Here is a 26,884-nt window from a genome sequence, read left to right as displayed (position 1 = left end):
CCGGGCACCGGTACTGGGAGCTGGGAGATGGCACCGGGAGCTGGTACCGGGCACTGAGAGCTAGCACCGGACACTGGGAGCCGGCACCGAGCACCGGCAGCTGGTACCGGGCACTGGGAGCCGGTACTGGGGACTGGGAGGCGGCACTGGTCCCTGTCCCCCGGGCCCAGGCAGCCCCGCCCCGCCCCGCGGTCGCGTTCCCCGCCGTCTGACCCTCCCGCGCCGCCGTCGGCCGCCCCGCGCGGCGCCTGCCGGGCGCTGTAGTCTCATGTGTTTCGGGGGGCGGACTACAACTCCCGGCATGCAGCGCGGCCGCGCCTGCGCACTGCGCGGCGGCGGAGCGGGCCCGGCGGGCGGGCCGGGAGGCCCCGCCGCCGCTTCCGGTGGGAGCGGGGTCAAAGGGCGGCGGTTCCAAGGGCGGAGCGGCCCGGTGGGGCGGGAGGGTGATGGTCGGGGACCGGGAACGGGCGGGGGCCGCGGGAAGGGGCGCCCCGGGGCCGGGCCGCAGGAGAGGCCTGAGGCCTCCAGAGGGGCCGGGGGGGTCCCTGAGGGGCCGTCACCCCGCCGGGGCCACCGTGTCCCGCCGCCTGAGGCTCCGCTGCGGCTCCCGCCGAGGAGGGGGACGCCGCCTTCTTCCCCGCAGGGCATGAGCGGAGGCACCGGAGCTGAGGAGCGGCCTGAGGAGCGGCACCGTTTCCCCCCGCCCGGCAAGTCCCTCCCCGTGCGTGTCAGGCCTGAGCCTTGCCCCTCGCTGTGCGCCCCCCCCCCCCCCCCCCCCCGCCGTGCCCTGGCCGGCACCCCGCCGTGCCCCGGCCTCTGGGCAGCACCCCTTGGTGTAAAACAGCTTCCCCCCCTTCCCGCTATTGCTTTATTTCTCCATTAATGTCCGTATAAAATGAGCTTTCGGGGTACCGAAAGCGATCTTCCCGTTACCTGAGGTGGTAACGCGACAAAAAAACGTGCCCGAAGGGGTCTGAGCCGCTCTCACGCCCTTCCAGCTAGCTGGCACGGTTCTGAGCCTGTGAGCAGAGTATGGGGTCGGTTCCCTGAGGGAAGAGGTCAGGGTTTTGGGGTTCTCTGGGGAGCGGTTGGTTCTTTGGGTCTGTTCTGGTGGGTGACATTTGCATCTCTGTCTCTGCTTAGATCTCAGCTCTGAGGCAAAATGGTCTCCTGCAGGCTCTCGTGCAGGAAGCGGGGCAGCCTGTGGGCGCCGGTAAGCTTTTCCTCTTTTCTCTGCTTCCTTCGTATTGATCTCGTTGTTTCCTGGTGGGGGAAACGCCTGGGGAGCTCAAAGGGAGCCTGAGGAACCGAGCACTGGGCTCACAGGCAAAGCTGTTTGGCTCCAGCTTGGTGAAGCCTTAGCCTTGCTTTGTCCCATATTTGCCGAAGAGAAACCTCGCAGCATCTTGGGGGATTCTGATCGGCGTTTCTTCCCCAGGGAAGGGGAAATCCTGCCTGGACATGTCCTGAGCAGTGCTGGGGAAGGGAGCAAACAACCTCCCGGGGCCTCCCAACTGACTCTAACCTCTAACGTGCCTTTCTTCCAGCAGAGATCAGCGAGGAGCTGCGTCGAGCCCAGGAGGAATGGGAGGCTGTGGAAGAGATACAGTCAGGTACAGCTGGTGCCAGGGATAAGGGGGATCATTACAGAGTTGGACAGAGAAGGTCTGGGCAGGGGAAGGGACCTGGGTCCCAGAGGGCAGGAGCAGGTGGGTGTGCAGCTGGGGGGATTACTTGGGGATGGGGAGAGAGCTGGGGAAAGGGCTGGAGGGAGACAGAGGGAGCAGGAGACCTGCTGCCTTCCCCCAGCTCCCCAAGTCTTTGCCCTCCTGCCATGCCAGAAGCTGGGAGTGAGCTCCCTGTGCTGGAACGGCCCCTCTGACCTGAGGCAGGAGCTTGTTTCGGCACCAGGAAGCTGGAGCGGAGGAGCAGGGCTCATGCTGGGGCAGGGAGCTAACCCTGTTGTCTGCTTCCCTGCAGGGCTGGGGGGGACATCAGCCAGTGCCGCACCCCCAATCTCCTTCAATGAAGCGCTGCAGTACTTCCAGACAGCCGACCTCTCTGAGTGCAGGGTACGGGCAGGGCCCCGCGCTCTCGCCCTCTCTCGGGGGTAGTTTTAGTAAGTAGGAGAGGAGAGCGTGGTGGGATAAGCACAGCGCTCCCCTTTTTCCCTTCCACCTTCCTTTGGCTTGTCTCTTCATGTGGTCCCATCCCTCCCGGCTTGCCCATGGGTTTCTTTCCTGCCCAATTCCCCGAGGGACCAGCCCTAATCGTTTCTTTGCATGGTTTCTCCTCCGCAGAAGAAAGTTCGGGCAACAGCACGCAGGCAAGGCCTGGCTGCTCTGGTTCACTTCCTCTTCGGCCCTCCCCGGCTCCAGCCACAGCTGCAGGGAGAGCGAGAGCTGGCTCTGGCCATAGCGCAGTGTGAGTGTCCCTTCCACCCCAACGCAAGCTGCTGGCCCGGCCGACATCACCTTTATTGTGAGAGCTTTGTGGGGGGGCTCAGGGGTTTTGTGGGGTCTCTGCCCGCTTATCCCGTGGCAGCTGCTTGTCCCAAAGGATGCATTCTCCATCTCCTTTGCTCCCTTGCTGCAGGCATATTCACTTCTAGTGGGGAACAGTGGATCTCTTGACCCCTTTCTGTCGTGCCACAGTAGCCGTTCCACATGTACACCTTGACATGGCACCGGGCAGGTGCTCCATGGCTCTACAGCCCTTCCCACTCCTTGTTTCATGACCACAGCAAACGAGATGTGAATCTTCCTGGTGCCTTGGCATAGTGTGTGTCCTGTCTGGCTGTCCCATGGTGGATCACACATGCTGAGCACGTGGAAACTCCTCGCCTGTGGTTCCCTGGGCAGTGCAGCTTTGGCCAGCAAAACTTCACGTGATGCCAGAATTATTCATTCCCCCCACGCTCATACAAACGCAGTCATATTAGTTGTGTTTCTGCACCTCTAATACATTTTCCTCTCCTTCCCTTCTCCCCTCCAGCAGGATAAACATAGCCCGAACATTCTCCTTGTCACCATAAGCCGTTCTCAGCTGCGGGATTTCATTTCCAGCTGGGCTCTGGCTTTACCCTGCAGCTGGTGGTGGTTTCTTTCCCTGCCATGTCTCTGTGCCAGTGTTTGAGGGTAGTGGGGCAGGGATGCTGAGGGGTGTTTTCTCTCCACCAGGTGGTTTGGATGATAATGAGAGAGTGCACATGAGAATCCTGCAGACCATTTACAAGAAGCTAACCCGCTCCAGCTTGGGCTGCCCACGCTATGGGGCGCACTGGGAAGAGCTCGGCTTTCAAGGTAGGGCAGAGGGAGAGACCTCTGGAGCAAACCTTTGCCAAGAGGGATCACGCTGGTCCCGTTCCCTCCTCTGGAGGTGGGATCTAGAGGCAGCGTAAAGGGTTTGCCGCTCGTCTCCCTTTACACGGTCCCTGCTGCTGTTTCATAGACTTGTTGAGGTTGGAAAAGACCTTTAAGATCACTGAGTCCAACCGTTAAACCTAACACTGCCAAGTCCACTACCAAACCATGTCCCTAAGCGCCACATCTACATGTCTTTTAAGTATCTCCAGGGATGGTGAGACTACCACTTCTCTGAGCAGTCTGTTCCCATGTTTGACAACCCTTTTGGTGAAGAAATTTTTCCTAATATCTAATCTAAACCTCCTCTGGTCCAACTTGAGGCCATTTCCTCTTATCCTATTACAATTCCCTCAGGCGCTCCTCATAAGACTTGTGCTCTAGACCCTTCGTGATCTTCATTGCTCTTCTTTGGACACGCTCCAGCACCTCAATGTCTTTCTTGTAGTGAGGGCCCCAAAACTGAACACAATATTTGAGGTGCAGCCTCAGATCAACACTCCCACCCAACTTGGTGTCCCCTGCAACTTACCAAGGGTGCACTCGATCCCCTTGTCCAGATCATCAATTAAAATATTAAACAGAGCTGGCCCCAATACCAAGCCCTGGTTTTGTAGCAGATCTGTCACTGCCCCAGCCAGCTGTCACAGCCAGTACAACATCTGGACTGGCTGGCCAGATGACACCAATACCCGCTGCCATGGTTGCCTGTGTTCAGATGACGTGGGCATAACAAGAAGTAGTTGGTGTAACCGCTTTGCCTGGGCCATTAATGCTCTTCATTAGCAAGCGATCTCTGCGGCTAATGAGCCGTCTCCAGAGGGCTGGTTTATTAACGAAGCGCAGGTCAGGGCTCTGTCACTAAGGTTGCGTTGCAGGTTGCTTTCAGCCTCGGCTGTGTAAGACAAACAGCGTGATTAAAGCTGTCACATGTGGCCTCGCAGGAGTTTTCGGGCTGGTTGACTCGCAAGTTAAATAGGCCGGGTTTTAATGAAGCCTAAAACCCTCAACGGGAGGGAAACAGCTCCTGCTGCTCTGTCCTGTGGCGTACACAACTGGTTTTAAGGGTTAATTTACCAGACAAATGTGCCCTGGGGTGGGTAGAGCTTAAAGCTACTAATTCCTAGAGAAGGTATGGGAATGGGTGTGTGGGTGGGAGAGCAAGAGCTTGTTAATGCCCATGTGAAAGAGGCGATGGCACCCGTCCGGCCCTGGTTAGGGAAATTCCCTGAAAGCTTTCCCTCAGGATGCAATTCCTGAAGGGAATCACCAGGGTTCCTCCGCTCTCGAAATATGGTGACAATGTATAAACAGCCTGCGGAAGTGGGGAGGTGACCAGAGAGCGACTCCATGCTGTCCCTCACTTCTCTGGGCTGTCGTGCCCTTCCAGGTGCGGATCCTGGGACTGACCTGCGAGGGACAGGGATGCTGGGCTTGATGCAGATGCTGTACTTCGTCATGGACTCTCAGACACTGCCTCTGGCTCAAGAGATTTTCAAGCTATCCCAGCATGAAACCCAGGCATGTCCTTCCAACTCCTTCGCTTGCTCCCTGCAGTGGTATCTACCTGTTAATTTCTAACGCTCGGGGAAAGGGAGGCATGAAAACCTTCTCTTCAGAGTTAAGGGCTTGATTTTTTTTTTTTTGCTGTTTAATCCCCCTCGCACTGGTAAGGGGAAGAAGGTGGTCCCCAAAGAGCTGAGGAGTTCCGACCAGCAGCTGGAGCCAGACTCCAGGTGTTGGCTTTATTCTGGGAATGAGATTTTAATGTCCTGGTGGAAATCAGAGATCTGCTCCTGGGATCCTGGCTTGAAGCTGAACTTGTACAGATTAAAAGGGCTAGAGAAGTGGGCAAAGAGCAGCGTGGCATGAAAATGGGAGCGAGTGGAGCCCGTCTCAAACTTGGCGTTTTAGTCTCAGATATGGTTGGGTTTAAGCCTGGCTATAAGCTCGGCTTGATGCACAGCATCCATCTAAGCCTGTATCCATACTATTATTATCCCCCTACATGGATCTGTTGCCTGCAGCCACCATCCCATGAGTTTGGGGCCACACGGATGTGGCATAGAAGGGCCGAAGGTGTTGTCCGGGCCCCTCTGTGTGCCGCAAGAGAGGAGGCTTTTTCCAGCCAAGCTGCGATAATGCTCATTCTCTTGCAGAATTTCCCCTTCTGCATCATGTCCGTGAACGTCACCCGCATCGTCATCCAGGCCCTGAGGGAGGAACGTCTCTCCAGGTGAGGTCCGGAGCGGCCGACAGCTCCATAGCTGGGCTGGGTGGTGGTTTTGGGGTCTCAGACAGCATCCTTGGCTGGTTCCCGCTGAGCGGGGTCCCTGCCCAGTGGGTCCCTCGGCTGCTGGGACGGCAGCCGTGTCGGCTGAGCCCCTCTCTGCCTGTTTCAGGGAATGCAACCGCAGGCAGCAAGTCATCGCCGTGCTGAACGACCTGTATGCGGCGGCCTTTCTGCAGCTCTACCGCGTCTGGAAATGGCAGCACAAGACCATTGTCGACTCCGGCTTCCTCCTGAAGGGTTTGTTTCCCCGAACTTTCCTCTCCTTTCCCAGCTGAGGAAAATAACCCAAGGCCCAGAGGACAAACCTGGTGTGTTCTCAGCACATTCATGTCGTGCTGAGACCAATCCCAAGGGGTGTAACACCCAGAAAGCCCCAACCATTCATCATTTAACCTTTACAATGACATTTTTCAACAGTGTTTAAGTACCCAAGTTCCCCGTGGGGTGTTTTTTTTCCCCCCGTTTTGCATCTTGAATCTTAAAGACGAGCACTCGTGGAAGTGCCTGCCGTGTTCAGAGGGCTGCTGTGTTGTGATGGCTTGAGGTGGGTGACAAATGGGGATGCTTCTTGCTCCCCAGGCTTGCTCATGTCACGCAGTGTGGTTGCATAAGCCCTGTTTGTGGCGTGGGGTGTAAGCGGAGTTGCCGACGGCGTGTTTTTCGCAGTAAGCGCTAAATTAACTGGCGGGGTTATTTACTCCGGAGGAGACTGATGTCAACAGAGCTGCTCGGATGCGCCGTGCTAATGGCTCCCTCTTAAAACGGGGTCCAGCTGTTGCAGTCAGGCTCAGCTTTGATCTGCTTGCCCTGGGCTTTCCCTCCCGGGCGGATTTCGGGGGAGCTGAGGCTGATGCTGAGCTCAGCTGGGGGTTTTGGCAAAAAGCTTTTCACGCTCTGTCATCCTGAGCAAAACATAATTGTGCCCTTTCCTGAGGGGATACAGTGGGACACCAGAAATAATACATGAGTCAAAAACTTACCTTGGGAGTGCGCTGTGTCCCTGACACCATCGAGACCTCGCTCTCTGTCCTTATGCATTTCCCTCTGACCTCCCCAGAGCTGGAGTTATCCACCAAAAAGAAACCAAAGCAGCTCCTGAAATCCCTGGAGGCCTACGTGAACCGAAGCCCCACAGCAGACAGCCTTCAGCAACCATCCTTTTCCTCTGTCTCCGGCGGCAGCGGCAGCCGGCCCGGTGAGGAGATCCACTTCATGGGCGTTTGTGACCTGCAGGTTGAGCTGGAAGGAGAAGCCCGACTGATCTGAAACGGAGGGAGATGCGCTGCAGGGAGCACTGCTCATGGCTCAGCTCTCGGTGGATGCCTGGCCGCTGTCGCTTCTGGTTAGGGGGGAGCTCAGGATGGGCCATGCAGGTCGAGGTGGTAGACACAGAGTGATGGGAGGTGGCCGCTGCCCTGAGAAGTGCAGCGAGAGAAGGGTCTGGGACCAAGCTGAGGGCGGTTGGGAGCCTGGGATGCCATTGAGGGTAGATTTTTGCCCTAAACCCCCAGAAAGGGTGGCCCGGTTCTTCCCCCTCTTGCCCTGCAAGCGTCCCGGCTGCGGTGTCAGCATTGCTCGGTGCTGTGGGAGCAAGCTGCAGGATTTGACCCTCTCCAGGCAGAAATCTCCTGAAGCAAAGGAGGAAAACGTGGCAGAGTGAGTGGATTTTGTGAGCCACTAGCCTGGGGACTGGGATAGTCTGTTTGCCTGTCTCAAATCCATGCTCCTGTCTCTCTTTACCCCCAGCAGGAAAGTCTTGTGATGTTCCATGCAGAGCTGGAGCATGGTGACAGGGCTCCTGAATCAAATCACGGCTCTGACAGCATCTGGGAGGGTTTAAAACCCCCTGGCTTCGGGCCACAGCACCTTAATTTTGCATTGATGGCAGGGTAAGAGCACAAGCACAGCCCTGTTGCTGGGGCAGTGGGGGCAGCTCATCCCCCAAGGTTTGGCGACCCCCCCCCGAAGTCCCCTGGGATGTTACTGTGTGTGTCAGCTCCTAAAGAAGTTACTAAAAGGAGGGAAAAAATGCTTTTCTTGGTGTAACAGAGACTTTTGGACTTGGATTTGCTTCTGGTCTTTGTGGCTGGGTAAGGGGAGAGGGTTTCTGCTGGCAGGGGGCTGCTCCAGAGAGCAAGGAGGGGCGAAGCGGGATCAGCCTGGCGCCGGGGAGCCAAATTTGGGGTTCAGCAGTGGAAAAGCTGCTCTGGAGGACAGAAACCAGGGTTGGATTCTGTCCCAAGGCAAGACGAAGCCAAGAGCAGGAAGAAAAGTCCCTCCTAGTCTGCAAGGGCAGTTGCTTGCTTTCAGGAAAACCTTGTTGAAGAGGAGGCAAGACTTTTGCTCAGGGGTTCCCAGAGGCTGGGGTGTGGTTTCCCAACATGCTCCCTCCTTTCCCAGCCCTCTGTGCCTCAGTTTCCCCCTTTAGGAAATCCAGTTTACAGCCCTGTCCCGCCCCGGGTGCAGCAAGGGGATGAGCTGGGAGCGGTAACGACCGCTCCGTGCCTGACGTGAGCCCTCAGCAGGTGCTTAGAAATGCTTGAAAAGCATCTTCAGCCCTCAAAAGAAGGCGAGGGGAATAAAAGCCCCCAAAGCCCAGATCTGGAGATAAAAGATGTGTTTGAACAAGAGAAGCGAGGAGCTGGTGGGATAAGAGCGTGGCATGGTGCTGAATGGGCCCTGACAGCTGCCTGGTGCCGTTACCTCTCTGAAAAGGCAATGGCCTTCCCCGTGGGGCTGGAAAAGGCTTTCCCTGGCCAAAAATTAAAAAAAAAACCCAAACTAATAAATGGGCAAAACCGAACCTCATGCTGGTTTTTTTTTTCTTTCCTAATCCTGAATTATTGCGTAAATCATTTGGAGGTGTGGGAGGAGGGTGGGACGGGGGCAGCCAGGCTCTGAAGAAAACAAAAACCACCTTGGGGCTGGTTTTGAGGGGGACGAAAGGGAGCGTGGGCTGGGCTCCCGCTGGGGCTGGAAGGGGGAACTCCGGGCTCGGCTGTTTTCCCTGGCTGCCTGGGCCCGGTGAGAATGGGGGTGCTGGGGAGGGGAGGTGGGTACGAAGCGGGGGGGTGCCGGGGAGGGATGTGGGGTCCCCATGGGCGGGAGGATAGGGGTCCCGGGGGAGGGCTGGGGGTGCCGGGGCAGGGCTGAAGGTGCCCGGGAAGGGATGCGGGTACCGGGAAAGAGGGGAGCGGGCAGCGGGAGCAGGAGCGGAGCCGGGAGCCGAGCCCGGCCCCGCCGGCGGACGCGTGTTCCCCCCCGCCCGGGTCCGCCCCGGGGGCGGTGGCTCTGCCCCCCCGCGGCCGCTTAAAACCCCGCGGAGGCGGCGCCCGGCAGCGCAGAGCCCGGTACCGGCAGCGGTACCGGTACCGGCAGCGGCAGGCGGGGAGGCGAGGTGGGCAGGGTGCGGGCAGGGTGCGGGCAGCGTCGGGGACGGCGGGCAGCAGAGGGCAAGGGGGCTCGGGAGCGGGCAGGGCAGCGGTGCGGGCAGGGGAAGGCAGGGCTGCGGGCAGGGCAGGGGTGCAGGCAGGCTGCAGGCAGCCCGAGGGGCTGCGGGCAGGGCGGGCACCACAGGGCAGGGCGGCGGGCAGAGGTACGGGCAGCACGGCGGACGCGTGCCGGCGGCAGCGGGCACCGGCGGGCAGCCGGGCGGGCAGCATGGCGAGGGACGCCGGCGTCCCCCAGCGCCCCGCGGCCTCGTCCTCCCGCACCCCGGGGCGGCGGTGAACGCCGGCGGCCGGACCCCGCGACCCGGCGGGACCATGGAGGGCCCCGAGGGCGGTTACTCGGTGCAGGCCGCCGCCGCCATCGCCGCCGCCATCACCTTCTTGGTGCTCTTCACCATCGCGGGCAACGTGCTGGTCATCATGGCCGTGCTGAGCAGCCGCTCGCTGCGGGCGCCCCAGAACCTCTTCTTGGTGTCGTTGGCGGCCGCCGACATCCTGGTGGCCACCCTTATCATCCCCTTCTCCTTGGCCAACGAGCTCCTGGGCTACTGGTACTTCGAGAAGACGTGGTGCGAGATCTACCTGGCTTTGGATGTGCTCTTCTGCACCTCGTCCATCGTCCACCTCTGCGCCATCAGCCTGGACCGGTACTGGTCGGTCAGCCGCGCCATCGAGTACAACGCCAAGCGGACGCCGCGGCGCATCAAGTGCAGCATCTTCATCGTCTGGACCATCGCCGCCATCATCTCCCTCCCGCCCTTGGTCTACAAGGGGGAGAAGAAGGCGGCGGTGGGGGGGCGGCCCCAGTGCAAGCTCAACGAGGAGGCCTGGTACGTCCTCTCCTCCAGCGTCGGCTCCTTCTTCGCCCCGTGTCTCATCATGATCCTCGTCTACCTGCGCATCTACCTGATTGCCAAACGCCGCCACCGCTCCCACCCCGCCAGCACCAAACCACCGGGATCGGTGCCGCCAAACGTCACCCCCCCAGCCGGTGTGGAACCCCCGGGGACCTGCCCGCCGGCGGACAGGACCTCGCTGCTGAGCCCCGAGGAGCCCCCAGCGTCCCCCAAGCCTGGGGCAGGGACGTCCCCGCAGCCCGGGGGACGCCCCAGGGACACCTTGGCCACCGGGACGGGGCGGGTGGTGTTGGCACATCGGCCGCCGGCATTGAACCCTTGGAGGAGGAAGACTCAGATCAACCGGGAGAAACGTTTCACCTTCGTCTTGGCCGTGGTCATCGGCGTCTTCGTCCTCTGCTGGTTCCCCTTCTTCTTCCTCTACAGCCTGGGCGCGCTCTGTCCCCAGCGCTGCAAGGTCCCCGACGGCGTGTTCCAGTTCTTCTTCTGGATCGGTTACTGCAACAGCTCCCTCAACCCCGTCATCTACACTGTCTTCAACCAGGACTTCCGCAAGGCTTTCCGACGCCTCCTCTGCCGCCGCCGAGCCCCAACGCCCTGGTGAGGGGCTCCGGTGAGGGGCTCTGGCTACCCCCTTCCTTCCTCCTCCTCCTCCAGGCTGCGCTCGCTGCCTGGAGCATCCCTTGGGTTTGGGGTGGGGGAGGCTTCGAAGCCCCCCTCCCAAGAGACGATGGGTTCCCCCCCCCCGCCACTGGCGCCTGCCTGCCCGCTGCCTTCTCTCGCTGCCAGATTTCCCATGGGGACCCCTAGAGACCCAGGGAGGGGGAGCAGGGGGGGAGGCACATGCCACCATGGTGCAAGCCCTGCCACCAAGCCCGGTGACATCCCAGCAGACCCCCTCCCAAAAGGCGGTGCCGCGGCCTTTTAACAATAAAAGATATTTTGTAATAAGAAAAAAATTCACTTTTTTCAAGGGGGGGGACAGGGTGTCATTGTCGTGTCGTTCCCCCCCCATCCCTGGGGACTGCTGGGGACAAGAGCCACGGCCCGTGACAGCCGGCAGCACGGCTGGGAGGAATGCATGCTGGCGGAGCGGGAACACGATGTCTGGGAGGGGGCAGTTATTTATGGCAGCGCCCGGGAAGGAATAAATAATAATAATTAAAAAAAAAAAAAAAACTAACCCCAAACAACCCCAAAGAATAAATCTCTGCAGCTGCCGGCCCCGAGGACATTCAACCGGATGGGGGACGGGGACAGAGCCCAGTGTCGGGGGACTCCAGTGGCGTGGGGATTCATGGGTGGCTCATATCGGGGATTCGCAAGGGTCTCGTATAGGGTTGTGCTGCCCACCCAGGGTGAGGGTGACTTGTGTCAGGGGCCACGGGGGGGGGGTCGTGGGTTGTGACCCACTCTGGGGTGTTATAACCCACACCAGCATGACCCACACTGCCATATCATGACTGACACCATGGTATCATGACCCACACGGGTGTAACCATGGGTCACAGTGGAGCATCGTGACCCATGCTGGTGTATTGTGGTTCATGATAGTGTATCGCGACCCACAGCAGGGTATCGTGACCCACACTGCTGTGTCATGCCTCACCATGGCATGCTGTGACCCACACCGACGCGTCGTGATTCACACTGCTGTACCATGACTCACAGTGGTACACGGTGACCCATGCCGGCGTATGGTGACCCTCACCGGGTTATCATGACCCACACCGAGGTATCACGACACACACCGGTCCATCGCAACCCAGGCTAGTGCATCGTGACTGATGATGGTGCGTGATGACCCTCACCAGCATACGGTGCCCCACGCCAGTATACGGTGACCCACACCAGTGCATGGTGACCCACAGCAGTATACGGTGACCCACACCACTGCACGGTGACCAGCATGCTGGGGGATACGGCCAGGGACAGCTCGCCTCTGCTGTGGCGGAGCCAGCCCCATCTCCCTGCCCCTCTTCGGGACTTCACCTCCATCCACCCCGAAACCGGCTGAACTTTTGGGAAGCCCTTTCCCAGCCCGGCTGCTCTCCTCCTCCCCAGTGAGCGCAGCACGGCCGGTGGCCATTGGCCCCTCCAGGCGCGCTGGGAGGATGCTCGGGGTGGGAGAGGTCGTGCGAACGGGGCCGGGGCCGCGGGGCTGCGCACGCCGAACCGCTGGACCCCCGCCAGCCCAGCCCCGGGCCGGCTAGACCCGATCCCGGCCTCCGGCGCCGCATCCTGCTGCGGCTCCCTCTGCCCCACGGCTGCACCCGTGCCGGCCACTTGGCACCCCACGTCATGGCGGGGGGCAGACGTGGGGCTGGGTATGGTCTTATTGGGATGTGGAATTCTGTGGGGCTGGGCATGGCCCTATGGAGCTGGGCATAGTTGTGTGGGGCTGGGGGTCTGAGGATGGTCCCATGGGGCTGGATATGGTTCTATGGGGCTGGGTATGCTCCTGTGGGGCTGGGCATCATCCTATGGGGCTGGGCATGGTCCTATGGGACTGAGCATAGTCCTATGGGGCTGGGCATAGACGTGTGGGGCTGGGCATGGTCCCATGGGGATCTGAGCATCGTCCCGTGGGGCTGAGCATAATCCTATGGGGCTGAGCATAGTTAGGTGGGGCTGGATATGGTCCCATGGGGATGTTCATGGTCCCATGGGGATGTGGATGGCCCCATGGGGCTGGGCATGACCCTTTGGGACCAGCCTGGCCCCAGCAGTTCCCGATCCCCCCCACCGGCCCACCCCAGCCCCCCAGTGCTGCCGGCTCTGACCCCCCCCCCCAACCTTCCCCCCTCCTTCCACTCCCCACTAATTCCCCCAAAACAGCCCACGGGTTGCCATGGCGATTCTTTAATTTCCACCACCCCCCCCGCCCCGTATATTGAGCGGAACCAGGTTTGCTGCAAAAAAAGGACCATGGAAAATCAGGCAGGGTGAGCCTTTTTCCTGAAAAATAGGTTAAAATGGGTTTATTCCCCCTCCCACAGCACTCGGGGCAGCACCTGACCCCTTGTGCTGCTGACCCACCGGCCCCTGCGTTATCGCTGCCGGATTAATTGCCATCCCCTCATTAATGCTGGGGAAGCAGCAGGAGGGGGAGGTTAATTGAGCAGAAATATTAATTGCTGACATCCTTCCCCAGGTGCTGCTCTGGTTTTGAGCTGGGGAGGAACGCTCAGGACCCAAACTAGGACCAGTATGAAGATGCTGCCTTAAACGGGTGTGGGAAACCCTTGCAGGGAGCTTGGCTGACACTGCGAGCTGCAATGAATTCTTGCCAGGGCTCAGCCTGCTTCTGCTGGGCTGCTCCAGGGCTTGCCCGTGGTGCAAGGCTTTTAATTAACATGGTGAACTATATGATGAAATCTCATAATTTGATAGACGTGCCAAAACCCCCGGCGCCTGGGATGATCCCTCCTGCAATCATTTATTTTATTTTTAGGGTTTTGACAAAATTTGGCCACTTTCGCTGGCGGACGAAGGTCAGGCGTGAAGCCGGTGGGGTGGAAATAATTTCTTTACAGGGGAAAAAATGTGTGTTCCCATTCAAACATTTAAAAATAAGGAGCTGGGAACGGCTGCGAAGCTTTTTATTTGTATTTGGTTTTAATGGCAGAGCAATAAAAGCTGGGGAAGGGAAGATATGGTAACCATAGCCACCACGGGGAGGGGGGGCCATGGCAGCCGATTTATGCTTAAAATATTTAAAAATTTAAAATGAAAAAGGGGTTGGGTTGCCTGAAATCTCCCCGTTTCAGTGATATTTGAAGGGGTCTCTGGGTGATGTGGTGTGAGGATGCTTTGCTGTTATTGGGGTCCCCCAGAAAGCGAGAAAAGGCCAGAAAAAGAGTGAGAAAAGGCCAGAAAAAGTACGAACAGGCCCGTTTTCAGAGAAGATGGGCTCAGGGCAGGCAGGATCTGGCCAAAACACCGCCTCCCCCATTTCTTGCCCCCTAAAAAGCCCCCCAAAGCCCACGGGTATCACAGCAGCCCCCCCCGGGGATCTCCCTCCTCCTCTTCCCTTCCAACAATATTTTTTTTCCTTATGTTTTTCCTTTTTTCTTCTTTTCTCCCTTTTTTCTTGTCTTTTTTTTTTCCTTTTTTCTTGTCTTTTTTCCCCCCCCCCCCCCTTATTATTTCCCCACTAGAAGACGATTAAGGCATAAAAGCTCTCAGCTGCACTTAAAGGCAGATTTGCAGCACCAGCCCCCGGGGGAGGGGGGTGGCAGTGGGATGAGAGCATCAGCCCCAGCAGGCAGGTGAAAAACGTTGCCTTTTTTGGGGTGTTTTCAGGCAGACTCAGCCCCTTTGGGCTCTCCTCCTGCCCCTCTCCCAGTTCCCTGCTGTTTCCTGGAGGTGTTTGAGGTCTGGGGTGGCGGCCCTGGGGGTGACAGGGTTGGGGACCGGGGATGGGGGGGCCGGTGGGTCCGGGAGTGGTGGGGACATAGGTTGGGGTTGATGTCCCCAAGGGTGTCGGGGACCTGGGATGGGGCCGATGTCCCCAGGGGTGTCGGGGACCTGGGATGGGGCCGGGACCCCGGGATGGGGCTGGTGCTGGTGTCCCTAGGGGTGACGGGGACGGCGCTGGGACCCCACGATGGGGCCGCGTCCCTTGGGGTGACGGGGACCCGGGTGAGGAATGGGACCCCGAGTTGGGGTTGGGGCTGATGTCCCCAAGGGTGATGGGGACCTGGGATGGGGCCGATGTCCCCAGGGGTCTCGGGGACCCGGGAAGGGGCTGGGACCCCCGGGAGGGGCTGATGTCCCTGGGGGTGACGGGGATGGAGACCAGGGTTGGGGCCGATGTCCCCAGGGGTGTCGGGCACCCGGGAAGGGGCTGGGACCCCCGGGTGGGGGCTGGGGCTGATGTCCCTGGGGGTGACGGGGGTGGGACCGGGGATGGGGGGCTGATGTCCCCGGGGGTGTCGGGGACCTGGGACGGGGCTGGGACCCCGGAAGGGGGCTGGGGCTGATGGCCGTGGGGGTGTCGGGGATGGGGACCGAGGGGGGGCCACGTCCGCAGGGGGGACAAAGGTCCGGGGGGGGGGGGGGTGCCGCCCCTCAGGGCCGGGCTCCTCCGGGGAAGGAGCGGCAGCGGCCGGGCCTGCGGCGGTGAGAGCTGGGGGGGACGGGGACGGGAGCACGGGGGGGCCTGGGGGGCTGGCGGGTGTTCGTTACCCCCGGGCCCTATGGGGCGGAGGCCTTATACAGCACGTGGGGCATGTTACCCCCCCCATGTCCTATAGGGCGTGTTATTCCCCCCCGCAGGTCCTATAGGGGGTGTGAGGTGTGCTGTCCCCCCCACCAAGGCCCTATACGGTGTGTGTGGGGGGTGTTATGCCCCCCCCCCAAAGCCCTGTAGGGCAAGTGGGGCCCACACGGGTGTCCCCTGCCAGCAGCCCCCTCCGAGTGATGGAAACCTTTCAAAATAACACTTTCTGCCCATTTCTTTCTCCTTTTTTCCATGACCCTCAAGCATCCCAGCACCTCTTCTCCCTTGGTTTGGGGACGTACCCCCACCCTGACCCCAGGCTGGGGGCTGCCACCGCTGTTGTCCCCCCCACCGTGACAGCCTGTCCCAGAGGTATGTGACTCCCTGGGGACGAGGACAGGCACGAAGGGGATGCTCTGAGCCCCAAACGAGGGGGGGTGACCCCATTCCCACCCATACCCCACGAACACCCCCTGGTAAATCCGGTCCCAGCTTCATGCTGGGGGGTTTCCAAGTGGGTCCCAGACCTTGCTGGGGTTTCCTTCCCTCCAACCTTGCTCTTCGTTACCCCCCCAGCCACATTTTCAAACCAAATTGTTTCTGTTTTCCTCCCTCCTCTCTTTTTTTGGGGGAACAAAATTCCTTAAAACTCTACTCCAAAACAGAGGGAGGGGGCAGGCGTGATTTAAAAGCCCCCGATACCTTGCTGGGGGGGGGGTGTCTCTCATACAAGCATCCCCTCTCCCAGCACCGGTGGGCAACACCAAGTGCCCCCAGCCTGATGTGGGGGGGGGCTGAGACTGGCTGGGGGTTGGGATCTCGGCGTTTTGGGGCAGGCTGCATGGGCGCTGCAGGGTTTTTGAGTACAGATTGGCATCTCCTTGCCGGGGGAAGGAGGGTGTGGGAGGGAAAAGTCAATTGTAGCGGCACCGAAGCTTGATTACGAAGAATAAATTCTTTTCCCAAGGGCTTTTGGCGCATTGGTTGCTGGGTTGGTTTTTTTTTTCCCCCCCTCTCTTTTTGTGCTATAAACCATCCATTTCCCTGCCAAGGAGCAGATCCCTTCCCTTCCCTGCAAAGGCCTGAAGCGGTGAGAGGGGCTTGGTGCCTTCCCACCCTCCAGCACCCTGCAGGTCCCATCCTGTGTCGTCCCGTTGCCCCATGGCTCTGGTTATGGCGGTGGAAGGGTCTCTCGCTCGCTGCTGGCCTTGGTTGCTGCAGGCAGGATGGGAATGAGGGATCCGGGGTCTCCCCATGTGCCCCCCCACCTCTCACTGACCCCCTCTTGCCATATCTCCCCAGCCAAGCTCCGTGGGCCGGTGCCGGACACATCTCCGAGCGCTTATCCCTGCGCAGAAGCCTCTGTCTGAGCCCCCCCGGGGTGCTGATCCCACCAGATCCTCCAGTGACAGAGAAAAGTAGGTGACTCCTCAGCTGGGGAGGAGGGCAGTGAGCCCTTGGTGGGGGGGAACCAGCTTGAGTCTCCCCTTTGTGGTTGGCCCTTCGATCCCAGATAAATTTGCTTTATTTCTCCCCAGTAAGCCCAGTAACAGGACTTCTCCCCGCAGTGCAAGTGTGTTTTGGGGACAATTCACCAACATTTGGTATTTCCAGGGTAAGCAGGATTTGTGTCCTCCCTCCCTCCCCTGTCTTTCTTTTCCCTCCTCAGATGAAAACCTGGGTCTGCGATTCGGGGCAGAAACTGGAAATTTTCATCCCTTTTCTGGGCAAATACCGTCCGTTCTCAGGGCATTGCTGCCAGACCTGCACGCCGAAGAGCTGGGTAAGAGCGTGGCTCTGGAAGCTCTGGGCTTCCTAGAGCTGGCTGGGAAGAGGGTTTGGGGTCCCAGGATGCTGGTGAAGAGGACAAGCCCCATCCGAAGGGTCTCGTGTGCCTGGGGGAGAGGGCTGGGGGCTGGAGTGGGGCAGGCGCAGCCAAAACCTCCCCACTTCTCCAAGCTGTCCTCCTTCAAAAGCAGACCCGCTGCTGCCGTAAGAGCTGACCCCGCTTTCTCCTTCCAGGATGGCTTCTACCACAAGCAGCTTTCCTCTCTCGGCTTCCGCAATGCCATCCGGGTGACAGAGCAGGACACACGGTGAGGATGGGACAAGCTCTGTGCCGGGGAATACTGGGCAAACCACTTTTTTCCCCAGGTTTTGTCCAAATCCCCGTGGAAATCCCTTGAGCTCCTGCGCAGGAGTGTGGGGATGTCTCTCCATCAACCTTGCTCCCTAATTAGTCCAAAAAGGAGTTACGTTAATTATATTTTGAAAGGCTGAAAGCTGCATCTCCAAGTGCAGAGCGTTAATAACAGCAGAGGGGAGAGGGCTTGGTCTGTCCCTCTGGCTACAGTCACACTCGGGCTGGGAGGAAAAGTCAGCCACAGAGTCGAGGATTTGGGGTTGTTTCTTTTTTTAAACAAAACTTGGTATCTTGATGCTGTTGGGAAGAAGCTGGCGGGGGGGCCGGGGGTGTTTTCGTTCTCCTCTCTGGCTCCGGCACAAGGACAAGCTCACGCACGCAGCACTTGGAGCAAGCCTGGCTCCCGGCCCCTGGGGAGAGGCGAAATGGCCTCTTCCCCAACCCGTCCTGCTCTTCCTCCTCCCCATGGGCCCTAACTCCAGACCTCCAGCTGGTGTCAACCAGCCTTTTCCACCGGCCCAGGAGCTGACGTGGAGCCCAGGAGCCGTTTCCTTGCCAAATGCTTGATATTTTTTGTTCCGGAGGTGCTGGACTCCTTCGGTTCCTCTACCCTTTCAGAGCAGTCCCCAGTGGCTTAGCAATTTTGCACTGTATTTTTCCAAATCGGGTCATTATATTCCATTCAGCTTGAAATATCCCAGCTCCAGCTTTCAAACTCTTTGAATAATTCATCTCTGCTCACAGCGACTCAGGAATTGCGGGATGGCTAAAAAGAGCCCAGTGATGGGTGGCTGGGATCACGAGTGGAAAGACGAAGGTCTGAAGTTCCTGTGTCCCTCTCCGGCCACCTGCAGCCCTTTCGCTGAGTTGCCGTACGCTCTGCGATATTTAAAATCTCACTTAGGTCCCTTTCAGATGCTGCCTAGCTCTGATTTGGGGGCAGATTTGGAAAAGTCCCTGATTTGGGACCTCTGCAGCATCCCCTGCATGTTCCTAGCAATTGCAGGTTTCCTTCCTGTGTGAGGAGCGATGCTGTGAGGACTGGGGTAGGAGCCAGGAGCATCGCTCTGCTGGTGCCTCCATTTTCCCAGCTGTAAAATGGGGAGAAAAATCTCACATTCTTGCAGACAGCCAGTTTGAGGGAGGCTGAGCACCCTGCAAAAGCCTCTAACCACCGGGACATCACTGTCTGCCTCCCTGCCCAGGTACCGGGGCTGGCTGGTCCGACGGATCTGTGGTTTCCTCGCTGTCTGGAACTGGAAAGTTCCTGCTGACACCCCTGGAGACCTCCCGGCGAGGGTCTGCCGCAGTAAGAGGTAGGTGGGAGCAGCCGGAGGGGCCCTCCGGGGTCGCCTTCACCCCTCGCAGGACCTGGGTCCTGTAGCATCGTCCCCTAATCCTGCGGGATGCCATTCGGTTGCCGAAGCGAGGGATGTGCTCGTCTGCTCCTGGCGGAAAGAAATGCGCCGGTTCCTCTTCGCTGCTGCACCCTTCCCGCAAGTTCACCCCGAGGAAGGGGCTTTGCAGTTGCTCTCCCCGGGCTCAGAACTCCCCAAAAGGAGCCCGTACCCCAGTTTGGTGGGGAACCGGCTCTCCTGTCTCCGGGCTCTGCCCTAGGATGCCGCCGAGGCTCTCCTGGTCTCACCCTGTCCTGAGCACATGGCGTCTGGGGTGACATGGCCTTGTCAGGCAACTGTCACCTAACTGGTTGTCATCGCTAATTACACAGCAGGAGGCTGGCAGCCAGTACATTGTAATTACTGTAATGCAGAATGCTTTTTAACCCCTTGCTCTGCCTTGTGCTTCCCACACCCTCTCCGTCCCCTTCGCAGGGTACGGGATGTCGCTACCGGCTGGTCCCGTGGCTCGAGAGGGGATGGCGAATCCCACCGGCGGTGGAAGGAGAAAATAATCAAGATCCTGGCTGAAATCCAGGCCCCGCTCTCCCTTCTCATGCTGAGGTCTGAGCTTCCTCTCCGGGGAAGGTTGTGGGTGCGGATCCTCCTTCACAGGCATCTCCTGCCTCCTCCTGGGGGGATCCCAGTTCCTGGTTGGGGCATTCCCGGTCCCTCTCCTCCACTCCAGGTCTCTCATGCTCTTAATTTGTGCATTAAGCCCCTGCGGTGGCTCCGTGCCTGCGAGCCATCCTTTGGGGGATATGCTGGGATCCTTTGGGGGATGCACATGGATCCTTTGGGGGATGTGTGTGCAGAGAGCCCCGGGCGACGCCGGCAGGGCAGGCAGCCCTTGGGGTCCCGTGCAGCTCCCTGGGGATATTTCCCCCAATTCCTTCCAGGGAACTGGAATCTGACACCGGAGTGGAGAAGGGAGGGAGGAAAAAAAAAACAAAACCACTGGGAGGATGGGAGTCAAAGCAAAGCAAAAGGGAACTTTTCCTTTCTCTCTCTCTCTCTCTCCTCTTCTCTTTTTTTTTTTTTCCCTCCTGTCATTGAGAAATTGGCAATTAGAGGTTGCATTGTAGCCTAATTGCTTGTCTGATTGAGCTGTAATAAAAGAACCCTCTGAGCAGCATGAAGTATTTAAAGGGAAGAAATTACCCAGGGGATAAAAGCGTTTGGATCCTTCCTGTAAACAGCATGCGGGAGGACGGGAGATGGAGGGGTAATTGACTTCAGCTTTTGTTGCTGGGGGGAGGAGGTGGTCTTGTCACATCCAGCCTTTAATGTTTTAACTTAATTTATAATAAACCTCTGTATTTGCTTTACGGGCACTGAGAAGTGAGATTTTGAGTCGAGCTGTCTCACGCAGCCCCCTTTGCTGCCCAGGTGGGGAAACTGAGGCAGGGAAGGGTGGCCTGGATGAGGTCTGTGGGGGGGGTTGGGGGCAGCCACGGCCCCCTGAGGTTGCTCACTTGCTTGTTTTCTTGCAGGCTGTGTAACTGGGTGCTGCTCAAGCTCCTGAATCGCCTCTTCCTCAACGTGCAGCTCCACCAAGGGCAGCTGGAGATGGTGCTGAGGGCCGCCAGGATGGTAGGGAGCCCAGTTTGCTGCTCTCAGCCCCGCGCCTTGCTGCCGGCACACCGGGCGCTGAGCCCTGGCCGCATTCCTTGCAGTCTGGCGTGCCGCTGGTTTTCCTCTCGACTCACAAATCCCAGCTGGATGGGCTGCTCCTGTCCTTCGTCCTCTTCTCCCAGGGGCTGGGGGTGCCCAGGGTGACGGTGGGCGGCCAGGTCTGCAGCCCTCACCTCCGGTAAGGCACGGCAGACACCTGCTCGAGCCCAGCAAGCGGCCAGGTCTTTGGATTGGGAGGAGGGAATTGCACTTGCAAAGCCGAGGTGGGGAATGGGGGGGACGTGGCCCCATGCAAGGTGGGCGCCCGTGGTGTCCTCTTTCCCCTGCAGAGCCCTACTCGGCCGCCTGGGAGGGATTTTCCTGCCTTCGAGGACAGGGCAGATGCCGAGCGACCAGGATGAAGGGCTCCCGGGGGCTGTCCTGGCTGCGGTAGGTCCAGTCCTGGCTTTCCCGGGGTGCTGGGAGTGATGAAACATCCCCCCGAGCTTCAAAAGTGCTCGGTGAAGGCGTCTAGGGATGTCTCAACTACTGGCTGGCTGAGACTTTTGGCCATCCGATGGATGCGGGCAGCTCCCCTGTGTCCCTGTGGTGCTGCTGGTACCCCCCCAGCCTCACCCCGTCTTCCCCACCAGTACGTCGAGGAGGTGCTGAGGAGCCAACAGCCCCTGCTCATCTTCCTGGAAGAGCCCCCCGTCGCCCTGTGCCTCTCTGCCCCTGCCCGCGAGTGGCTGTCCCTGGTGTACCGCGCCGTGCGGGACGGTGCCGTCCCCGACGTCCTCCTGGTCCCCGTGGGCATCTCCTACGACGTGGTCCCTGGCGCTTTGCTCCGGGAAGGAGCGGTGAGAGGTCTTGCCGGCGTGGGCGCAGCACCCAAATTGCCACCCCGGGGAGCGGTGCCCGCCTCCGTCACCCCGTTAACGCTTTGGTTCCCTCTCCTCCCAGCACAGTGCTCGGCTCTTCGGCCTCGGCACTTGCCTCTGGGCAGCGTGCTGGGCCGTACGCCGAAACCTCGGCTGCGTCCGTGTGGACTTCGCCCAGCCCTTCTCCTTACAGGTACGGCAGCAGGGTTTCCAGCTCCTGCCTGGATCCACCCCGGCCCTGGAGGGTTTATTGCTGTGATGTTGGTGGCTGCGCAAGCCTCTGCGGGTTGGACGGAGGGGTTTGGGGTGGCTGGGGGGATCTGGTGTGCTCCAGGGGATCTGGCAAACCCATCTCTAGGGGAAGTTGGGGGCTTGCTGGGGCGCTGGGGACCCAAGGGATCAAGTCGGCTTGTTGGTGCTGAGGGCTGGCGAGCACCGACAGGCTCGTTTGTCCTCGTTCCCAGGAGTTTGTGGCCAAAAACCTCGTCGGGCAGAGCTGCACGGGGAAGCCGCTGGAGGAGCTGCTGCTGCCCACCATCCTCGGCGTGTGGTAAGCGGGAGCCTTGGGGCAGCATCTCACCTCCGAAGTCTGCCCCCAGCCCCGCTTTCTCACCCCTCTCGCCCTGTTTTTTTCCAGCCCCAGCCAGCTGGACGGCAAGAAGGCAGGGATTTGCGGTCCCAGCCCTGCAATGGTCGCCAGCTTGGAGGCAGACGAGGAAATGTTGGTGACCAAGCTGGGCCTGCATTCCCTGAGCGGTGAGAGATCTGTTTTGGCAGGCGGGAGTCCGTCCTCCAGCCATCTGCGGGTCCGTGCAGGGCTGCGGGTCAGCCTCACTTGCCCGGTCCTGCCGGGGTCACCCCTTGTGACGGCATCTCCCCCCTCCCACCGGCGCGGAGGCGGCTGTGCCGTTACCGGTTATTTCGCTGTGCTGTGGCGGTGCAGCCAGTGGGGTGATGGCTGCCTGGCAGTGCACGTTCCCCGACTGGAGACGGAGAGCGTAAACAATGGGGGGCTGGCAAAGCACCCCAGCATCTGTTGGGTGACATCCCTTGGGATGTCACCACCGCTGCCTTCTCTTCCCCTTGGGCTCGCGGACGGGGGCTAATCTCCGACCCCTCTCCCTCCCTTGCAGACGGCGTTGCCTGCTCCGCCGTCATGGCTGTGGGGATCACGTCCGCGCTGCTGCTGCTCAAGCACCGGGAGGTGAGAGACAAGGAGGTGTCCGGGTTTCTCGTCTTTTGGAGCAAGATTTCTGGAGCCCCCCCCGCCCCCGCCGCCATGCAGAGGAGGGGGCAGCTTCTCCTCCTCTTCCTCCAGGGCGTCTTCCTCTCCCGGCTGATGCTGGACTTCGCCTGGCTGCTGGAGGAGATCCTGCTGCGCCAGCGCGATGTGGGCTTCTCGGGGCAGCTCCGTGCCCTGGTGCAGCACAGCCTCGTCCTGCTCAGAGCCCGTCTCGCCCTCTACCACCTCTCCCCCGTCGGCGATGTCCTGGTGGTCCCCGAGGTCTCGGCGGAGGCCCTGAGGGAGCTGGGCCACCGCAGCGCTGCCATCCTGCCCGTCTTTGCCAGCGAGGCGGTGGGAGGTACGGAGGGAGGTTTGGGGGATCGGCGACGCCGGGGATCAGTGACGCTGGGGCCGTCGGTGACACGGCTTTCCCGGCAGCGTGCGCCATCCGCGCCTTGCTGATGGAGATGCTGCCCTTCCTGGGGGCAACCGACGGACCCTCCGGCATCGTGCTGAGCCAGGACGAGCTCCACCGCAAGACCCTGGAGCTGCTCCAGCTGCTGCCCCCAAACCTGCTGGGGCTCCAGGTAGGGGCTGGCGGCGCGGGCTGGCGCTGCCATCGCGTGGAAGTGGCCCGTCACCGCCGCCTGCGTGGCTGCGGGGCGTCCGGCTGCCGGCCAGCCCCTTTCCTCCTTTCCCCCAGCCCTGCCAGCCCCTCGACTGCCAGAGCCGGGACATCGTGGACAAGCTCCTCCTGTGCGGGCTGCTGGAGGCCGAAGAGGTGGGTGGGTGCCCCCCGCCCAGGGACCCCCTCCCCGCGCTGGGGATGGGGGGCTCAGCCCTTACTGCACCCTCCGGTCCTGGCCGGGAAGGCGACGAGGGAGCGGGTCCCTGGGGGGTGACGGGACGCCGGTGGGGTGGCGTTGGCTTGTCCCCGCAGCCGGAGAGCGAGCGCTGGGTCTGCGACGTGGCCCCACGGCCCTTCTGCAAGGGAGCGCCCTGGGCCGGGATGGACTTCACCGACAGCGACAGTGACGGCGAGGACGAGGTCCCCAAGCGCTGCTTCAAGGTACTCGGGGTGTCCCCCGATGCGCCCCAGCTGCCTTCGTGGCAGGGTGAGGGTGGTCTCGCCAAACTCCGGCTTCCCCTGCCCGCAGCTCAGCGAGCCCCAGGGCTCGCCCGGCTTCCTCCTCTTCCTCTGCCGGCTCCTGAGCCCCATGCTGAGGACCTACGCCAGAGCCGTGGCTTTTCTGGACCGACCCAGCTGGCCCCAGCCCGGTAGGACCCCCTCGGGGTGGGCAACCGCTTCTCCAACCACACTAGCCCCCCTTGGCTTGGCTTTTGGGGAAACTGAGGTGCAGCCAAAGCTCCCTTGCCGTCCTGGCTCTGCACTGAGACCGGAGAGGGGCTGTACCCCCCTGGGACCTGGGGACGGTGGGATTTGACCCCCACCTTCTCTCCCCCCAACCCCAGAGGCAGCTTACGTGGAGGCACTGCTGCAATTCCTGGCCGAGGAGGACAGTTTTGGTGAGTCGGGGTGGGGGACAAAGGGAGCGTCCCTCCTGCTTTGGGGTCAGCATCCCCCCCCCCCCCCCCTCAAAGCCAGGCTATGGCTGCCTGCAAGGTGGGATGCGGGTGCTCCCTCGGGGATTTCTCTCCCTCCAGAGTACCCAAACAGGAGTCTGGCCCTCAGCTCTCTGCAGACCTTCAAGGAGTTGGGGGTAAGCATGGCCAGGCTCTGCCAGCCCCCGCCCCCAACCTCGAGCTTGCCCCCCACCAGTGACGCTCCTCTCCCTCCCCAGGTGCTGGAGGAGGTGCGGAGCCCCACCGGACCCCTGCTCCACCTCGCCCAGCCTTTCCACTCCAGCGTGAGCCGGGGAAAGCTGGAAGCCTTCATCCAGCAGTTCACCCAGCCATAGCTGCCGCCACGGCCACCGCTGTGCTAATAAACCTGGGAGCAGGTACCCAACCCTGCTCGTGGATTTATTGAATGATGCTCGTGGATTTATTGAATGCCACAGAGGGAGGGGGGCAAGGCAGCCAACTCGGGGTGAGATTTGGCGTCTCCCTCTTCATACCACCTTGTTGCAGATGGTGCCCAGCTCCTCGATCTCGCACTGCACCTCGTCTCCTCTCTGCGAGGGGCAGGGAGATGCTGGCAGCCCCCCGCTCGCCTTGTTCCCGGCAAGGGGGGGGTCCCTTATGTCCCCGCTTTGCCACCCCAGCCCTATTTTGAGCCACCCACCCCCTTCCCCTCACCTTAAGAAACACGGGTGGCTTCTGAAAAGCCCCCACACCAGGAGGGGTTCCCGTCAGCAAGATGTCCCCGGGGACCAGCGTGACAAACCTGGGGCAGGGGACCGAGGGGACAGGAGCTGTCAGCTGTGGTCCCCTCCCTCCTCTGGTGCCACCGGCCCCCCCACTCCGTGCCTACCGGGAGACCCAGGCGATGAGTTTGGGGAGGCGGAAGATGAGCTGGCTAGTGCTGCTGTCCTGCATCAGCTGCCCATTGACGCTGCAGCGGATCCTCAGGTTGTGGACGTCTGTGGGGATGGAGGGGACACGTCGCACTGAGGTGGAGGGTAGGGGAACCCACTCTTAGGAAAAACATGGATGCTTGGGGGCAAACTTGGCACCCACCGCCTCCTGTGTTAGCCATGAAGGAGCCTCCAGCCTGTCCCTGTCCTGTCCTCACCTGCCACCGCCTCCTTGGTGACAAGGGCCGGCCCCAGGGGACAGAAGGTGTCGAAGGTTTTCCCCAGCAGCCACTGCCTCCCGTTCCTCATCTGCCAGTCCCGGGCACTGACGTCGTTGGCCACCGTGAAGCCCACAACGTGGTCCAGGGCCGATGACTCCTGGGGTGGGGTGGGGTGACAACTGGGGTGGGGGGACACACACAGACCCCACCGAACCGAGGAGGAGGACGGGGCAGGGGTTACCTCAATGTGCCGCCCCTTCTTCCCAATGACAGCAGCCAGCTCTACCTCCCAGTCCACCTCCTGTGGGGGGAGAAAATGGGCTGCTGGGGGGGCTCAGAGGGACTGTACCCCATGGAGGGGGGAGACGGTGGCAGGGTGGGGGTCCCCGGGGTGCTCACACTGCTCTCCTCTGGGTGCACGATGTCATCGAAGGGTCCGATGATGGTGCTGGGGAACTTGTTGAAGATGATGGGCTCCTTGGGGATCTTGACATTCTGCTCCAGGCAGTGGTCGCGGTAGTTGAGCCCCACGCAGATCACCTTCTCCGGGTCCCCGACGGGCGCCAGGAGCCGCACCGTCTCCCTCGGCAGCCGGTGCTGGCTGGACTCCAGCGCCCTGTGGGGCCGACGGGTCTCAGCACTGGCGCCAGATCCGGCAGCGGTAAGGGTGATGCCGGCGGGTATGAGGGGGACCCACCTTTGGGCGGCAGCCAGCCCGCTCTGGCCGCTCTCCAGGAAGGCACGCATGGAGCGGGGCAGCGCCGGCTCTGCCGCGCTCAGGTCCACCACGTTCCCCCCGGCTGCCTCCTCCAGCCCCAGCCGGGGCTTGGCTCCCCCAGCCCCCCGGAACCGCACCAGCCGCATGGCCCCCAGCAGGCGCATCCGTCACCTGTGGGCACCGGGGACCAGATCCTCGGGATCCTGCCCGGAGTGGATCCCAGCACCAGCCGTGACTCCCACCCTGGGGTGCCGGGGACCCCCTTTGGCTGGGGCTGGATCCCTACGGCATGGCACGGGGCTGACACCCTGCAGTGGGGCGAGGAGAGGCCGCATCCTGCACAGGCCATCGGGGAGAGGGGGAAGGGACAGCTCCTGGTGCAGGAGGGGAGATCCCGGCACCAGGGGCCCGGGTGGAGGCAGAGTAGATTCCGGGGGGGGCTAGATCCCAGCATAGGACAGATTGGGAGGGTGGATCCCTGCGGGGCGGAGGGGGCAGATCCCAGCACAGACCAGATCCCCAGCATGGCAGCACAAACACACACGCCCCCCGGGCAGGGAGTGGATCCCAGCGTGGCACAGATCCAGGGGAGAGGTGGGAGCAGATCACCTGCTCCCACACATCCCGGTCCCTGGGGGAATCCCTGTGATCCTGCACCCCCCGGACCCCAGGGATCCCCCTGATCCTGCACAAACCCGGTCCTGCGGGATCCCTCCCCTCCTCTGATCCCACACAGCCCCAACCCTGGGGGATCCCCACCCCGATCCCGCTCAGCCCCAGGCCCGGCGGACCCGCAGGGGATTCCCCGGTCCCGGGGGTCCCACAGGGGGATCCCGCTGCCACCTACGTCACGTGCCGCCGCGTCACTCCCCTCTCGGCACGCGCCGACCCCGCGCCACCCGCGTGAAGGTCGCCGCGCCGAGTCCCCGCCCCCGCCCTCGGGCAGACCAATGAGAGCGCGGCGAAAGCGGGGCCGCGCCTGCAGCACCGCCAATGAGAGCCGGCGGCGCTCGGCCACGCCTT

General features: G+C 61.1%; 4 protein-coding genes across 14 annotated transcripts; 3 read left to right on the top strand and 1 right to left on the bottom strand.

The window, feature by feature from the left end:
* The first annotated feature begins 324 nt into the window (after positions 1-324).
* ELMOD3 (ELMO domain containing 3) lies at positions 325-8,463 on the top strand. Of its 10 annotated transcripts, none has more exons than XM_075043739.1 (11): positions 325-383; positions 616-721; positions 1,144-1,213; positions 1,548-1,613; positions 1,981-2,072; positions 2,301-2,481; positions 3,180-3,302; positions 4,753-4,883; positions 5,522-5,598; positions 5,765-5,892; positions 6,713-8,463. In XM_075043739.1, exons 2-11 carry the CDS (start codon positions 647-649, stop codon positions 6,919-6,921), a joined length of 1,152 nt encoding a protein of 383 aa, XP_074899840.1. In that variant the 5' UTR covers positions 325-383; positions 616-646; the 3' UTR covers positions 6,922-8,463. The 10 variants fall into 10 exon arrangements, with proteins under 10 accessions (XP_074899840.1, XP_074899846.1, XP_074899841.1 ...); XM_075043740.1 differs by having other exon boundaries at positions 335-383; positions 644-721; XM_075043745.1 differs by lacking the exon at positions 1,981-2,072 and having other exon boundaries at positions 329-383; positions 644-721.
* Positions 8,464-9,155: 692 nt separating this feature from the next.
* On the top strand, positions 9,156-10,944 carry ADRA2B (adrenoceptor alpha 2B). Its single transcript, XM_075042147.1, has one exon. The coding sequence runs from the start codon at positions 9,420-9,422 to the stop codon at positions 10,563-10,565; it is 1,146 nt and encodes a 381-aa protein (XP_074898248.1). The 5' UTR covers positions 9,156-9,419; the 3' UTR covers positions 10,566-10,944.
* Positions 10,945-16,770: 5,826 nt separating this feature from the next.
* Positions 16,771-24,427, top strand: LOC142037664 (glycerol-3-phosphate acyltransferase 2, mitochondrial-like). Of its 2 annotated transcripts, XM_075042145.1 has the most exons (20): positions 16,771-16,968; positions 17,208-17,281; positions 18,534-18,644; positions 19,161-19,289; positions 20,219-20,318; positions 20,402-20,538; positions 20,690-20,789; positions 20,993-21,199; positions 21,303-21,413; positions 21,685-21,770; positions 21,858-21,976; positions 22,354-22,424; positions 22,539-22,803; positions 22,884-23,032; positions 23,149-23,226; positions 23,386-23,514; positions 23,603-23,723; positions 23,919-23,972; positions 24,111-24,166; positions 24,248-24,427. In XM_075042145.1, the coding sequence occupies exons 1-20, from the start codon at positions 16,855-16,857 to the stop codon at positions 24,362-24,364; spliced, it is 2,328 nt and encodes a 775-aa protein (XP_074898246.1). In that variant the 5' UTR covers positions 16,771-16,854; the 3' UTR covers positions 24,365-24,427. The 2 variants fall into 2 exon arrangements, with proteins under 2 accessions (XP_074898246.1, XP_074898247.1); XM_075042146.1 differs by lacking the exons at positions 16,771-16,968; positions 17,208-17,281; positions 18,534-18,644; positions 19,161-19,289 and adding an exon at positions 19,744-19,950.
* On the bottom strand, positions 24,388-26,798 carry LOC142038352 (oxaloacetate tautomerase fahd2, mitochondrial-like). Its single transcript, XM_075043738.1, has 8 exons — positions 26,709-26,798; positions 25,841-26,032; positions 25,543-25,759; positions 25,385-25,444; positions 25,141-25,300; positions 24,880-24,988; positions 24,705-24,792; positions 24,388-24,580 (listed from the first exon to the last, which is right to left on the bottom strand). The coding sequence occupies exons 2-8, from the start codon at positions 26,023-26,025 to the stop codon at positions 24,518-24,520; spliced, it is 882 nt and encodes a 293-aa protein (XP_074899839.1). The 5' UTR covers positions 26,026-26,032; positions 26,709-26,798; the 3' UTR covers positions 24,388-24,517.
* Between the last annotated feature and the right edge of the window lie 86 nt (positions 26,799-26,884).

Source organism: Buteo buteo, chromosome 12 (genome assembly GCF_964188355.1).
Source record: "Buteo buteo chromosome 12, bButBut1.hap1.1, whole genome shotgun sequence".
Lineage (NCBI taxonomy): Eukaryota > Metazoa > Chordata > Aves > Accipitriformes > Accipitridae > Buteo > Buteo buteo.
Note: the sequence above shows the minus strand (reverse complement) of the source record. Positions and strands in the feature narration are given on the sequence as shown.